Below are 13,445 nucleotides of genomic sequence, written 5' to 3'. Positions count from 1 at the left end.
CAATCAAGCACTTTCAACTATGTACCGTCACCTACGGAACTTCATGTGCGCCATTCCTAGCGGTTCGGGTGTTGCAACAACTGGCTTCGGATCATCATCATGAATTTCCGAATGCTGCAAAAATCCTACTGGAAGATTTCTACGTTGACGATGTTCTTAGCGGATCAAACAGTGAGGATGAGCTACTGCGGAACCGGAACGAACTTATACAACTAATGTCCTGCGCCAAGCTAGAGCTCGGGAAATGGGTATCCAATACCAAAGGCATAGCAGAGGAGGATACCGACGCCTACACACAACCAACTCAATGGTCACCAGTAAAGGTTCTGGGACTCTACTGTGGGTCTATCTGCAAATCCTAACTGCACAAAAAGACAAGTCTTGTCCGATGTTTCACGGATATTCGACCCACTTGGACTCTTGGCACCCGTCGTGGTTCAGTTCAAGATTCTTTTTCAGCGACTATGGTTACTCAATCTGGATTGGGATGATCCACTTCCAACAAAACTGGCGGACAATTGGCTGAAGTGGCGCGCTGACCTCGACACATTGCAGCAGTTTCAACTACCACGTTTGGTTGTCAACTACGCAGACAACATCGAGTTGCACGGATTCTCCGATGCTTCTATCAAGGCATACGCGGCTGTAGTTTACAGCAGAGTAATACACGACGACGGCTCTGTGTCCGTATCTTTAGTGGCTGCAAAGACAAGGGTGGCTCCACTCAAGCAGCAATCCTTGCCACGCCTGGAGCTTTGCGGAGCACTTCTTCTGAGCCAACTCATACGATCAATTAAGGCTGGATTACGACACAAAGATACAACTGTATTTGCATGGTGCGACTCTACAATTGTATTATCGTGGTTATCATATGCACCAGCCCAGCTGAAGACGTTTGTTGGGAATCGAACCTCGGAAATTCTGGATTCCATTCCATGCCATGCTTGGCGTCATGTGGACTCCAAAACAAACCCAGCTGACTGTGCGTCCAGAGGCCTCATGGCTGCCGATCTCATCGACTTTCGGCTGTGGTGGACTGGTCCTTCATGGCTACGTGACAACGATCAATTCTTGGTAAAGTTGAACAACTCAAAGTTTTACGTTACTCTTTCAGAAACTGGCATACAAAACGAAGTCAAAACCAATTGTTTGTCTACATTGGCCGAATCACAATTGGATAATCCGCTGGAAGAACTAATAGCCCGAGTCTCCTCCTGGCGGAAGCTGGTGCACACTATTGGCTATGTCCTTCGCTTCATCCAACGCACAAAACATCCATCTCGGGACAGGAGCTCCCAATCTCTAACATTTCATGAGATACGGACTGCACGGATTCTGTGTTTGCGTTACGCGCAAACCTGCTTTCAATATGACTACCAATTGCTACTTGCCAAGAAGCCATTACGGAGCCGATCGCAGCTTGTGAAACTGTCACCAATCATTGACAAAGACAATCTACTCAGGGTCGGCGGACGATTGCATCACTCTCAATTGCTAGAAGAGGCGAAACATCCAGTTTTGCTGCCAAAGACTCATCGCATCACGAAACTGATCTTGGAACACGAGCACCGGGTCAACCTCCACCCTGGTGTCTCTGCACTCTTCGTAATTGTTCGGCAAAGGTTCTGGATATTTGGCGCACGTAACCTCGTACGCAAAATCACGCACGAATGTTTGGCATGCTTTCGACAAAGACAGCATACATCACAGCAACGAATGGCTGATCTACCCAGCATTCGTATCACACAAGCACTGCCATTTGTCAACACCGGTTGCGACTATGCTGGGCCAATCCTTCTCAAGGATGGCAAGGTTCGCAAACCACGTATAAGCAAGGGCTATATATGCCTATTCGTTTGCCTGGTCACATCGGCAATACATTTGGAACTTGCCACGGATCTCACCACTGAAACGTTCCTGGCTGCACTGCGGCGCTTCATATCTCTACGTGGCAAGTGTGCCAAAATCTACAGTGACAACGGCACAAATTTCATCGGCGCGAAACGCTCACTTGATGAAATGCAAACCCTACTGGCGTCACAGCAACACACCGACCTGGTTACTCATACCCTGGCGGATGACGGCATACAATGGGTATTCATTCCGCCTGGCTCACCTCATTGGGGTGGAAAATGGGAATCGGCAGTTCGATCTGTTAAACTGCACCTTCGACGAGTCGTCGGAACCTTAATGCTTACATTTGAGCAGATGCGTACCCTACTTGCGCAAGTCAGCGCAGTGGTCAACTCACGTCCTGTATCACACCGGATACTGAGGTCAACTATTTATCGCCGGCTCACTTCTTAACTGACTTAGTATCGGGTATAACTGTAGAGTTGCGGTGTCCGCAGCAACTCACAACGTTCCCCTTCGTTTCCATTAGTTTAGTTGAAAATTCGGCGAATACCATATAATACATTTGTGCTGCCAAAAATTTTAATTAAGTAGCACGAAAGAGAAAATCTCAACTTTTCACAAGTTTCATTTCAGAACAAACAACTCAATTATATTTTCGCTTCTAGAAGAGCTCCCCACATCTTTGAAATACATACATACATACATATGTATCTGCTGCATTCGGGAAAGTTTTCAATGTGGAAAAGTTTTTCAGTCAAAGTGTTGAGGAACGTATAACAAGTCCATCGCTAAGCGAAGAACCATCGGCAAAGGAGAACAAGATGAGAATGGAAGAGACGAAAATTTGTATACACACATATTCTTACCGCCGCTGCGACGGCATTTTCTCAGTACCAAATAGACATCGAACTGGACAAGAACAAAATAAATACAGTCCACTAAAATCAAATCCGTCGAGCATATTATTCGCGAACATTCTTTGGTCCTTCGAGACGGATTCTTGAACAGTTTTGTGTGCTTTGGTGTTCATTGAAAATTGTTTACAATGGAACAATTAAAGGCATTGGTAAAAGCCCGTGGCAGACTCAAGGCCATTATCACAAGTGCATTGGCTTGGGCTGAACGGGAGGAACCAACTACAACGGCGCAGGTCACCTCACGAATGGAACTGCTCCAATCGGCTTGGAAAGAGTTCTCACAACTTGGAGATTCCATAGCCCTTCTCGAACACGTGGATGGGTATGGGGATCCAGAGGAAGACAATGCACTCTACGAGGAAAAGTATCTATTGGCACATGCAATGATTTTGGAGAAAAAGGGGTTAGTACAACCAACTACAACTGCAACGATCAAAGGGGATGGCAGCAGAGAGCTTCATCTAAACAACGACGCAGTACTCAGCCTGCTACAACAGCAACAACAGCTATTTGAACAGTTAGCTGCAAGCCAGAACACGACGAACATGTCTATGCGTGCTGCTGGAGAGAGCGAGAGCGTCGAGTTTAGAGGCGCGGTAAATTCGAATTCTGCAGTTGGTGCGGTCACACCAATACAGAGCGAATTGCCAAAAATTCAAATCAAACGGTTCGCTGGCAGCTACACAGAGTGGCCAGAATTTCAGGATATCTATGAAAGTACAATTCATAGCAAGCAGCATTTGACGAACACACAGAAGTTTCTTCATTTGAAAACACTACTCATCGATGAGGCTGCCAACTTGGTACGACTTTTGGCGATCACGGACACTGCTTACAACACTGCATGGGAGCGTCTCAAGGAAAGGTACAATCGGCCGAGGCATATCGTAAACTCGTTTTTGGAACAATTTATGAGGTTGCCCACAACTACTAAAATTGATGCGGCGATTTTGCGTAAAGTGTCCGACGGTGCAAACGAAATTGTACGTGGTCTGGACGCCGTAAATCAAACGGGACGCGACTGTTGGATTATATATCTAGCACTGGAAAAACTTGATGCCGACACGAGGCGCAGGTGGATTGAACGCAGTTTGAATAAAGACTCACCCACTCTCGACGACTTCTTCAAGTTCTTGGATGCTCGTTGCGAGGAATTGGAACTAAGCAAAGGGGAGCCTGCGTCTGAAGGGAAAACAGTAACTCACGGGGACAAATCAAAAAGAATCACACACTCGATGGTGGCAGTTGAATACAGCAACTGCACCAAATGCCATTCGACACAACACATTCTGTATGGCTGTCCACAATTTTTGGAAATGACAGGTTTGCAAAGGCGCTCTTTTGTAAAAGATAAAAATCTATGCTATAACTGTTTGAAGCCTGGTCATTTGAGCAACAAGTGTAAATCAAAATACACATGTAAACAATGCAAAGGTCATCACCATTCACTACTCCATTTACCAGATACTACATCGGGTATTATCGGGATCTTTGCGCAAACAAAAGGGGATAATCAGAGCAATTCAAACGCGCATTATAACACTTCGGTGACTTCAAGTCACATTGCCCAAGCAGAGGGCACACCATCGATTGTATGTGCGCAAGGCACTGCACAATCTACTCAAGCAAAAGGATTGAACAGAAGCACATTACCCACGACCATGGTTTATGTTAAAAACGCAAATGGGGACTACATAACATGTCGCCTCTTATTGGATACTGGCTCAGAACTCTCGTATATATCGGAACGTTGAATTCACGCTCTTGGATTGGCACGTTCACAATCACGCATCCTTGTTTCGGGAATATCTTCAGTAAAAGCCGACACCACAAGGGGATTCAGCACACTTCACATCAAGTCCCGAATTTCTGAGGATTATTTGACTGTAAACGCCCATGTACTTGGCAGAATCACTTCATCAATGGGAAGGCAAAACATTGATGCATCGGCACTCGATGTGTTTAGTGATCTTCAATTGGCTGACACACACTTCTGCACAAACGCACCAATTGACATACTATTGGGTAGCGAACACGTATGGTCTACATTTACAGGAAGGAAGATGTATGACAGCAAGGGCAATCTTATCGCCATTTCATCAATTTTTGGATGGGTTATTACGGCACTCATGACACCCCAAGCAAGCAACGCAATTTCACTAACAACAACATTGGATATAGATGCTTCGCTCCAGAAGTTTTGGGAGCTGGAGAACGTCGACTGCACGACCAAACTTGAACCCGAAGATGAACAGGTCGAGAAACACTTTCTCACCACACACACTCGCGATGCAAATGGGAAGTATATCGTGGAGCTTCCATTCCACACCACACACCCGGAATTTGGAGATACTCTACAAGGAGCTCTACAGCGTTTCGAAATGGTTGAACGTCGCTTGCAACAGAATGAGCAGCTACGAATCCAATACATACATTTCATGCAAGAATATCAGACTTTGGGACACATGCGACAACTGCCAACGGAAGAAATCACCTCTGGGCAACATTTCTACATGCCACACCACCACCCTGTGTTGGGTCGAAAACTCCGAGTAGTTTTCGACGGGTCATTCCGCGACGCCAATGGTAAGACTTTGAACGACACTCTCTTTACAGGGCCGATCATTCAACGCGATCTGTTTGCTGTGTGCCTGCGCTTCAGAATGTACAAATTCGTATTCTCAGCGGATATTGTGAAAATGTTCCGCCAAATATGGGTCTGCAATAAGCATCGAGATTTTCAGAGAATCGTTTGGAGGGAAGATCCAACCGATCCAATCAAGCACTTTCAACTATGTACCGTCACCTACGGAACTTCATGTGCGCCATTCCTAGCGGTTCGGGTGTTGCAACAACTGGCTTCGGATCATCATCATGAATTTCCGAATGCTGCAAAAATCCTACTGGAAGATTTCTACGTTGACGATGTTCTTAGCGGATCAAACAGTGAGGATGAGCTACTGCGGAACCGGAACGAACTTATACAACTAATGTCCTGCGCCAAGCTAGAGCTCGGGAAATGGGTATCCAATACCAAAGGCATAGCAGAGGAGGATACCGACGCCTACACACAACCAACTCAATGGTCACCAGTAAAGGTTCTGGGACTCTACTGGCATCCTGGAAAGGACACGCTAACATACAATGTGGGTCTATCTGCAAATCCTAACTGCACAAAAAGACAAGTCTTGTCCGATGTTTCACGGATATTCGACCCACTTGGACTCTTGGCACCCGTCGTGGTTCAGTTCAAGATTCTTTTTCAGCGACTATGGTTACTCAATCTGGATTGGGATGATCCACTTCCAACAAAACTGGCGGACAATTGGCTGAAGTGGCGCGCTGACCTCGACACATTGCAGCAGTTTCAACTACCACGTTTGGTTGTCAACTACGCAGACAACATCGAGTTGCACGGATTCTCCGATGCTTCTATCAAGGCATACGCGGCTGTAGTTTACAGCAGAGTAATACACGACGACGGCTCTGTGTCCGTATCTTTAGTGGCTGCAAAGACAAGGGTGGCTCCACTCAAGCAGCAATCCTTGCCACGCCTGGAGCTTTGCGGAGCACTTCTTCTGAGCCAACTCATACGATCAATTAAGGCTGGATTACGACACAAAGATACAACTGTATTTGCATGGTGCGACTCTACAATTGTATTATCGTGGTTATCATATGCACCAGCCCAGCTGAAGACGTTTGTTGGGAATCGAACCTCGGAAATTCTGGATTCCATTCCATGCCATGCTTGGCGTCATGTGGACTCCAAAACAAACCCAGCTGACTGTGCGTCCAGAGGCCTCATGGCTGCCGATCTCATCGACTTTCGGCTGTGGTGGACTGGTCCTTCATGGCTACGTGACAACGATCAATTCTTGGTAAAGTTGAACAACTCAAAGTTTTACGTTACTCTTTCAGAAACTGGCATACAAAACGAAGTCAAAACCAATTGTTTGTCTACATTGGCCGAATCACAATTGGATAATCCGCTGGAAGAACTAATAGCCCGAGTCTCCTCCTGGCGGAAGCTGGTGCACACTATTGGCTATGTCCTTCGCTTCATCCAACGCACAAAACATCCATCTCGGGACAGGAGCTCCCAATCTCTAACATTTCATGAGATACGGACTGCACGGATTCTGTGTTTGCGTTACGCGCAAACCTGCTTTCAATATGACTACCAATTGCTACTTGCCAAGAAGCCATTACGGAGCCGATCGCAGCTTGTGAAACTGTCACCAATCATTGACAAAGACAATCTACTCAGGGTCGGCGGACGATTGCATCACTCTCAATTGCTAGAAGAGGCGAAACATCCAGTTTTGCTGCCAAAGACTCATCGCATCACGAAACTGATCTTGGAACACGAGCACCGGGTCAACCTCCACCCTGGTGTCTCTGCACTCTTCGTAATTGTTCGGCAAAGGTTCTGGATATTTGGCGCACGTAACCTCGTACGCAAAATCACGCACGAATGTTTGGCATGCTTTCGACAAAGACAGCATACATCACAGCAACGAATGGCTGATCTACCCAGCATTCGTATCACACAAGCACTGCCATTTGTCAACACCGGTTGCGACTATGCTGGGCCAATCCTTCTCAAGGATGGCAAGGTTCGCAAACCACGTATAAGCAAGGGCTATATATGCCTATTCGTTTGCCTGGTCACATCGGCAATACATTTGGAACTTGCCACGGATCTCACCACTGAAACGTTCCTGGCTGCACTGCGGCGCTTCATATCTCTACGTGGCAAGTGTGCCAAAATCTACAGTGACAACGGCACAAATTTCATCGGCGCGAAACGCTCACTTGATGAAATGCAAACCCTACTGGCGTCACAGCAACACACCGACCTGGTTACTCATACCCTGGCGGATGACGGCATACAATGGGTATTCATTCCGCCTGGCTCACCTCATTGGGGTGGAAAATGGGAATCGGCAGTTCGATCTGTTAAACTGCACCTTCGACGAGTCGTCGGAACCTTAATGCTTACATTTGAGCAGATGCGTACCCTACTTGCGCAAGTCAGCGCAGTGGTCAACTCACGTCCTGTATCACACCGGATACTGAGGTCAACTATTTATCGCCGGCTCACTTCTTAATTGGACGACCATTCACCACTATACCGGAGGCTGACTTGGGTCACATTACTGTGGGTCGATTGGGGTACTGGCAGAGTATCCAGTCCATGTACCAAGGCTTCTGGAAACAATGGCATCAGGAGTACCTGACCACTCTTCAACAGCGTCCAAAGTGGACCACGTCTAACCCTAATATCTCGATCGGAGACGTTGTGCTTGTTAAGGAGTCCAACAGCCCACCGGCTTCATGGCACATCGCAAGAGTTATAGAAGCCTATCCAGGAAAGGACGAACTGGTTCGAGCTGTCAAGCTTAAGACCGCATCTGGAGAATTAACCCGACCAATTACTAAAATCGCGGTATTGCCCCGTTCCGAAACTTTGTTTCAGGGGGGCCGGGATGTTGAGGAACGTATAACAAGTCCATCGCTAAGCGAAGAACCATCGGCAAAGGAGAACAAGATGAGAATGGAAGAGACGAAAATTTGTATACACACATATTCTTACCGCCGCTGCGACGGCATTTTCTCAGTACCAAATAGACATCGAACTGGACAAGAACAAAATAAATACAGTCCACTAAAATCCAATCCGTCGAGCATATTATTCGCGAACACAAAGTATGATGTGATTAATATTTGACACTGGCGATGCGAAAAAGTTGGCTCGCTTGAAGCGGGAATTCAATGGCGGAGGGCCGGGAAACGGGTAAATGTTAGCTGAAATAAAAAATTTGATTGGGCAACGCGATTGCTCTAATATATATGTATGAACGACTCAGAGGAGGTCTTGCACGCTCCTCAACGTTTTTGGGACAATAAATTTCGGAATGCACGCTGCCTCAGATCTGTTGGCCAGGTCTAATTTATGTTCCTTTTAACCTTAGCGCTGAGGCACCATTTAAGGTGCATGCAAGTTTAATGGAGCCTGGTGGAGGCATGTTGTCCTTGCGCCGCGCACTCGCCCATGGCATTTGCCCGCCGTCTCCCCCTCCCCCACCGTCTCCGTCTCCACCAGCGCCTAAGCATACAGCATACAGCATGAAGCATGAGGCATGAGGCATGCAACGCAAAACTGCTGACAGGCATAACTTGTCACATAAAGAAAGTAGTGGCAGAGCTCCAAGGAGGCACAAGAGGAGGTGCAGCATAAACGGGTAAATATTTGTGCCGCAGCCCAAGAGAAGTGCAAGTCAAACTGGGTTCGAGATGATGCTCCGCAGCAGCAGGAGCACGCAAACAAACCCCCATCCCCCATCCTTCCTCCCCTATATACCGTTCGAAACTAAAGCTAAGCTCTGAATTTCCGCTTAAACTGACGAATATCATAGTTCTTTCTATACAGAACTTTCTGCCACGAGTCTCAATTAGCGTTTGCGTCATATCATGCTTATTTATTCCTGTTCTACCCAGCTCTACCAGGAGGGAGAGTAGTCCTTCTCGCGGAGATTATCATGTGTTTGCGACTGATGGGAGTAATTTACGATTATTGATAGTAATTGGAGAGGAAAAAGGGTCCCTCAGCCTCCCCTCGCTGGGGAGTACCTTCCTTTGTGAGGGAAAAGCAATTAACTGAAAGTGCCGCCGATTGAAAAGTACTTTCTAGTAATCGGCTTGACAGTTGAGATATTTTATTACCCCGCTTCATTCCGCTCTTTTTCTGTATCCTGTCTTTTCTGTTTTTGTCTCTGTTGTGTGCTTTGGGTGCTGTCCCGTTTCTTGGACCCGCTTAAATATTTCATTGGCCTGTTCGAATGTCGAGAAACATCTGTTCCTTTTGCTGGCATCTGTATTATTCATAATGGCCATATGTAACTGTAAAAACATGCAATTATTCCCTTTTCCTTTTCCCTTTCGTTTCGGCCTTCTCCTGTTTACTGTTTGTTTACTGCCTTGTGGCGGCCAGGTCAAGGACGTAACGCGAAACATTAAGAAGGCCGTGTGCGGCGCCAGCCTGGAGGAGATACGGGACAAGGTGGCGGAGAAGTTCGGCAATGGTGACCACGTGCCCACCATCCACCTGGACTCGGATGGCACCGAAATCGACGATGAGGAGTACTTTCGCACGCTCGGCGAGAACACAGAGCTGGTGGCTGTCTTCCCCGGCGAGCACTGGATCGATGTGAGTGTCCTAATTGGATAATTTATAACTACATTTGTTGCGCCCTGAAAATGTCCACAAATTGAGTTTTGTGACGGAAGAAGAGATGCGTAATAATGTCCTTGCCTTGTTTGTTTGTTTTCCCGGTTACAGCCCACGCACTACGTGACCATAACGACGGCGCATGGCGGCGAGACCGTGACTGGCAACGGCGACATCTCTTCAGGAGGAGTAGGAGGAGGAGTCGGTGGAAGCTGTGACGGAGGCGACACCACCGATGCCAACCACTCGGAGTCGGCGGCACGCATCCGGCAGCTGGTCGGACAGCTGCAGAACAATCTCTGCAACGTGTCCGTGATGAACGATGCGGATCTGGACTCGTTGTCCAACATGGATCCCAATTCATTGGTGGACATCACCGGAAAAGAGTTTATGGAGCAGCTAAAGGACGCGGGCAGGTCGGTACAACACAATTGTTCCCACAATATGTTCAGATTTATAGCCAAGTCCAATCTTTGTCACTATTTTCGCCAGACCGCTGTGCGCCAAGCGCAATGCCGAGGATCGTCTGAATTTGCTGAAGCTGCTCAAGGCCGGAGCCATCTTCTGCTCGGAACGCTATCCGGAAGATGCCGAGGCCATCGACCGCGAGATCGGGCGCCAGCTGAACGAGGCGGAGAGCGGACACGTGACGGCCACATCGGCCAGCAACACCCGCACCATCGAGGTGGTGCAGTGCGACAATCAGAACACGACGATCACCATTACTGTTGCCGAGGCCAGCAGCACCTGCATGGCCACGGGCAACGGTTCGCTCTCCTCGGTGGAGGCGGCGGCCAACGAGGCTAATGCCAATGCCAATGCCAATGCGAACGGGAATGCCGGTGGAGACATCTGACTGCCCATGCTGGGCGGCCTCAGGTCAAGTCTGCCGCTCGAGGTTTAGGCCTAAGAACTAAACGGACATGAGAATCAGCGGAGGAGATCAAGAAAATTAAGGAGCGCTTATGGAGACATCAGTCCTGAAACATTGGGTTAACATATAATATACATTTGTAGATTGTAATTCGGCGCTGTGGCATCTGCAAGGCAATTGAAACGAAACGAAGACAAAATCAATCTAGAAATCACAGAGAAAGCTTCATAGGATCTAAGAGTAAATGAATGTTAACGACGAAATACACGTACTAGTATTAAATACATACAAACAAACATATATGCAGGAGGAGATGCCAGACTTCAAGGCACATAAGCTACACTAGTTATGAAGAGTCTTTTAACAATCAGAGTCAGATCAGAGTCAAAATCGTTATCAGTAAGTATCAGTATCAGTGTGGACATAAGAATCATAGAAAATCAGATTAGGGCAGATGCAGATGCAAATGTAGATGCATATTCAATAATCAAACCCAAAGAAGTAGAAGATTATATATTACAATGAGATAGAACCACAAGTCTAGAGAAATATTGGTACGAGTACAAGAGTAAGCCCAGAGAAGAGTGTCGCGTTCGAAATGCGTTGATTCCGGGATGGAAATTGTTGGTTTTGTTTTTTGCCTTCTTTGGAGATTTTGTTGGTAGTTAACTGTATTTAATCAAGTTATGCAAAGGAGACGCACATCAAAAATTGTTTTTACACCGATGCCATTGTGAATGTCATTCGTTAAAGGCCAATTGAGACTGACTGTATTTATGTGTAATACTCGTAATAGATTTTTGTGGGCCCGGGTCGAGATGGATGCATGTCTGGATGGATGGAGAGAAGCACCCCAAGCCCAAAGAGACCCCCCCCCTGGTTCTATTGCCGAATGAATTTAAGCAACGACAAACATTAACATTAGCAAATTAAACAATAAACAATAAACGCGACATACAATTGCACAACAAAAAACATAAAGAACATCAAATACTACTAAACCCAACCACGAAAACTACAAGTCTACAATTCGAATAAGCAATAAGGGAAATCCAAATGGAAACGAAACAATTATTAACTTTAGCAAAGTGAAACGAATTCAGATGTAAACTATATAAACGAGACGAGTAATGAACGAATAAATAAATAAAAATAAATAATTAACGAGAGTTGAGTGAACCAAAAGCTAACTAGACACCACATCAGCGCGTATGCGCAACATAGAGTTCTATGCCCACCGTGTGCAACAGGGCGTATGGGTGTTCCGTTCCGTTGCGTTGCGTTGCGCTGCATTGCTCTTTCGCTGGTAAAAGAGCGAGCAGAACAGAGTAGAGCAACGCAGAGCAGGTCGTGAAGAGAGAGTTACGATACTGCATACAGTTAATTGTTTTAGCTTGGATTCGGACTTGGAGTCGGCTTGGGTTGGTGTGCGTTCGTTTGTGACGTCACAAGGCTGTGCTGTGACGTGTGTTGCACCACGGGGGTCCGTGCCGCAGGATGGATAGATGCCCTACTAACACAGTTAAAAGCTCCTTCCCCAATGACCCAAATTCGTGCCGACAGCAACAATTTGCGCCCTCAGCAGTGAGCAGTGGGCGTGGCTTGAGCCAAATGAATTACATTTGTTAAATGTGACCTTTGTACACTTAATACCAGTACTTCTCATTCGAATAAAATCTTTTTCCCATTTCAAAGATCTCTTTTCCTTTGATGTGTTTTCAATTTTCAGATTTTTTTTTTTTAGTGAATTGCACAAGCAAGCATTTGAAAGCACATAAAAAATATTAACGAGGGGGAACGTTGTGAGTTGCTGCGGACACCGCAACTCTACAGTTATACCCGATACTAAGTCAGTATGGCTCTCCTCCGGCAGACGCAGCTAATATTAAACGACACGACAAAGAGTGCGTGCGAGAGAGACAGAAAATCAGTCTGAGCGTGACGTCGGGCGCTGCGAAGCCAGTGCAAATTGATTTGTTCCTTTTGCCTATAAAAATTATCTGATCTGGTCCAGATTCAGCAATCTGATAGATATGGTCATTATCTATGATTCTGCGTTTTTAGTTTTCTCAAATGTGCAATATTGTGGATGCAACAGATTTTCGTCCTTTGTGGGGGCGGAAGGGGGTGTGGCGAAATTCTGAGATATACGTTTTATAGTGAGATCTAACAGAAGTGCGGATACCAAATTTGGTTACTCTAGCCTTAATAGTCTCTGAGATTTGTGGATGCCCCAGATGTTCGTCCTTTGCGGGGGCGGAAGGGGGTGTGGCGAAATTTGGACACGAAACGGTCAAGGTCCGATATCACAGGAGTGTGGATACCAAATTTGGTTGCTCTGGCTCTTATAGGTTCTGAGATCCTTGAACTCATATTTTGCAATTGGCAAAACCGACCATGAAACCTGTGTGTTAGAGAGAGACAGAGCGAGAAAGAATGAAATTGTTTTCTTGATTCTGGCTATAATAATTATACGATCTGGTTGAGATCTTACATTCTAAAACAAATAGTCATCCTCTACGATTCTGCGTTTTTGGTTTTATCGTATCTTTAAAAATGTGGA

General features: G+C 46.4%; 2 protein-coding genes across 2 annotated transcripts in view; both read left to right on the top strand.

Moving 5' to 3' along the window:
- The window catches only part of LOC117190119, a 35,497-nt gene extending 23,446 nt beyond the window's left edge, over positions 1-12,051 (top strand). The window contains exons 2-4 of the mRNA XM_033395206.1: positions 9,772-9,987; positions 10,120-10,424; positions 10,501-12,051. Of these exons, the coding sequence (XP_033251097.1) occupies positions 9,772-9,987; positions 10,120-10,424; positions 10,501-10,864 (885 nt within the window). The 3' untranslated portion in view covers positions 10,865-12,051. The remainder of the gene's footprint in view (positions 1-9,771; positions 9,988-10,119; positions 10,425-10,500) is intronic.
- LOC117190118 lies at positions 192-8,255 on the top strand. Its single transcript, XM_033395205.1, has 2 exons — positions 192-323; positions 5,873-8,255. The coding sequence occupies exons 1-2, from the start codon at positions 216-218 to the stop codon at positions 7,886-7,888; spliced, it is 2,124 nt and encodes a 707-aa protein (XP_033251096.1). The 5' UTR covers positions 192-215; the 3' UTR covers positions 7,889-8,255.
- Positions 12,052-13,445: the final 1,394 nt, after the last annotated feature.

This window comes from Drosophila miranda, assembly GCF_003369915.1.
Source record: "Drosophila miranda strain MSH22 chromosome Y unlocalized genomic scaffold, D.miranda_PacBio2.1 Contig_Y1_pilon, whole genome shotgun sequence".
Lineage (NCBI taxonomy): Eukaryota > Metazoa > Arthropoda > Insecta > Diptera > Drosophilidae > Drosophila > Drosophila miranda.
The sequence above is the reverse complement of the archived record's forward strand: the minus strand, read 5'-3'. Positions and strand labels throughout refer to the sequence as shown.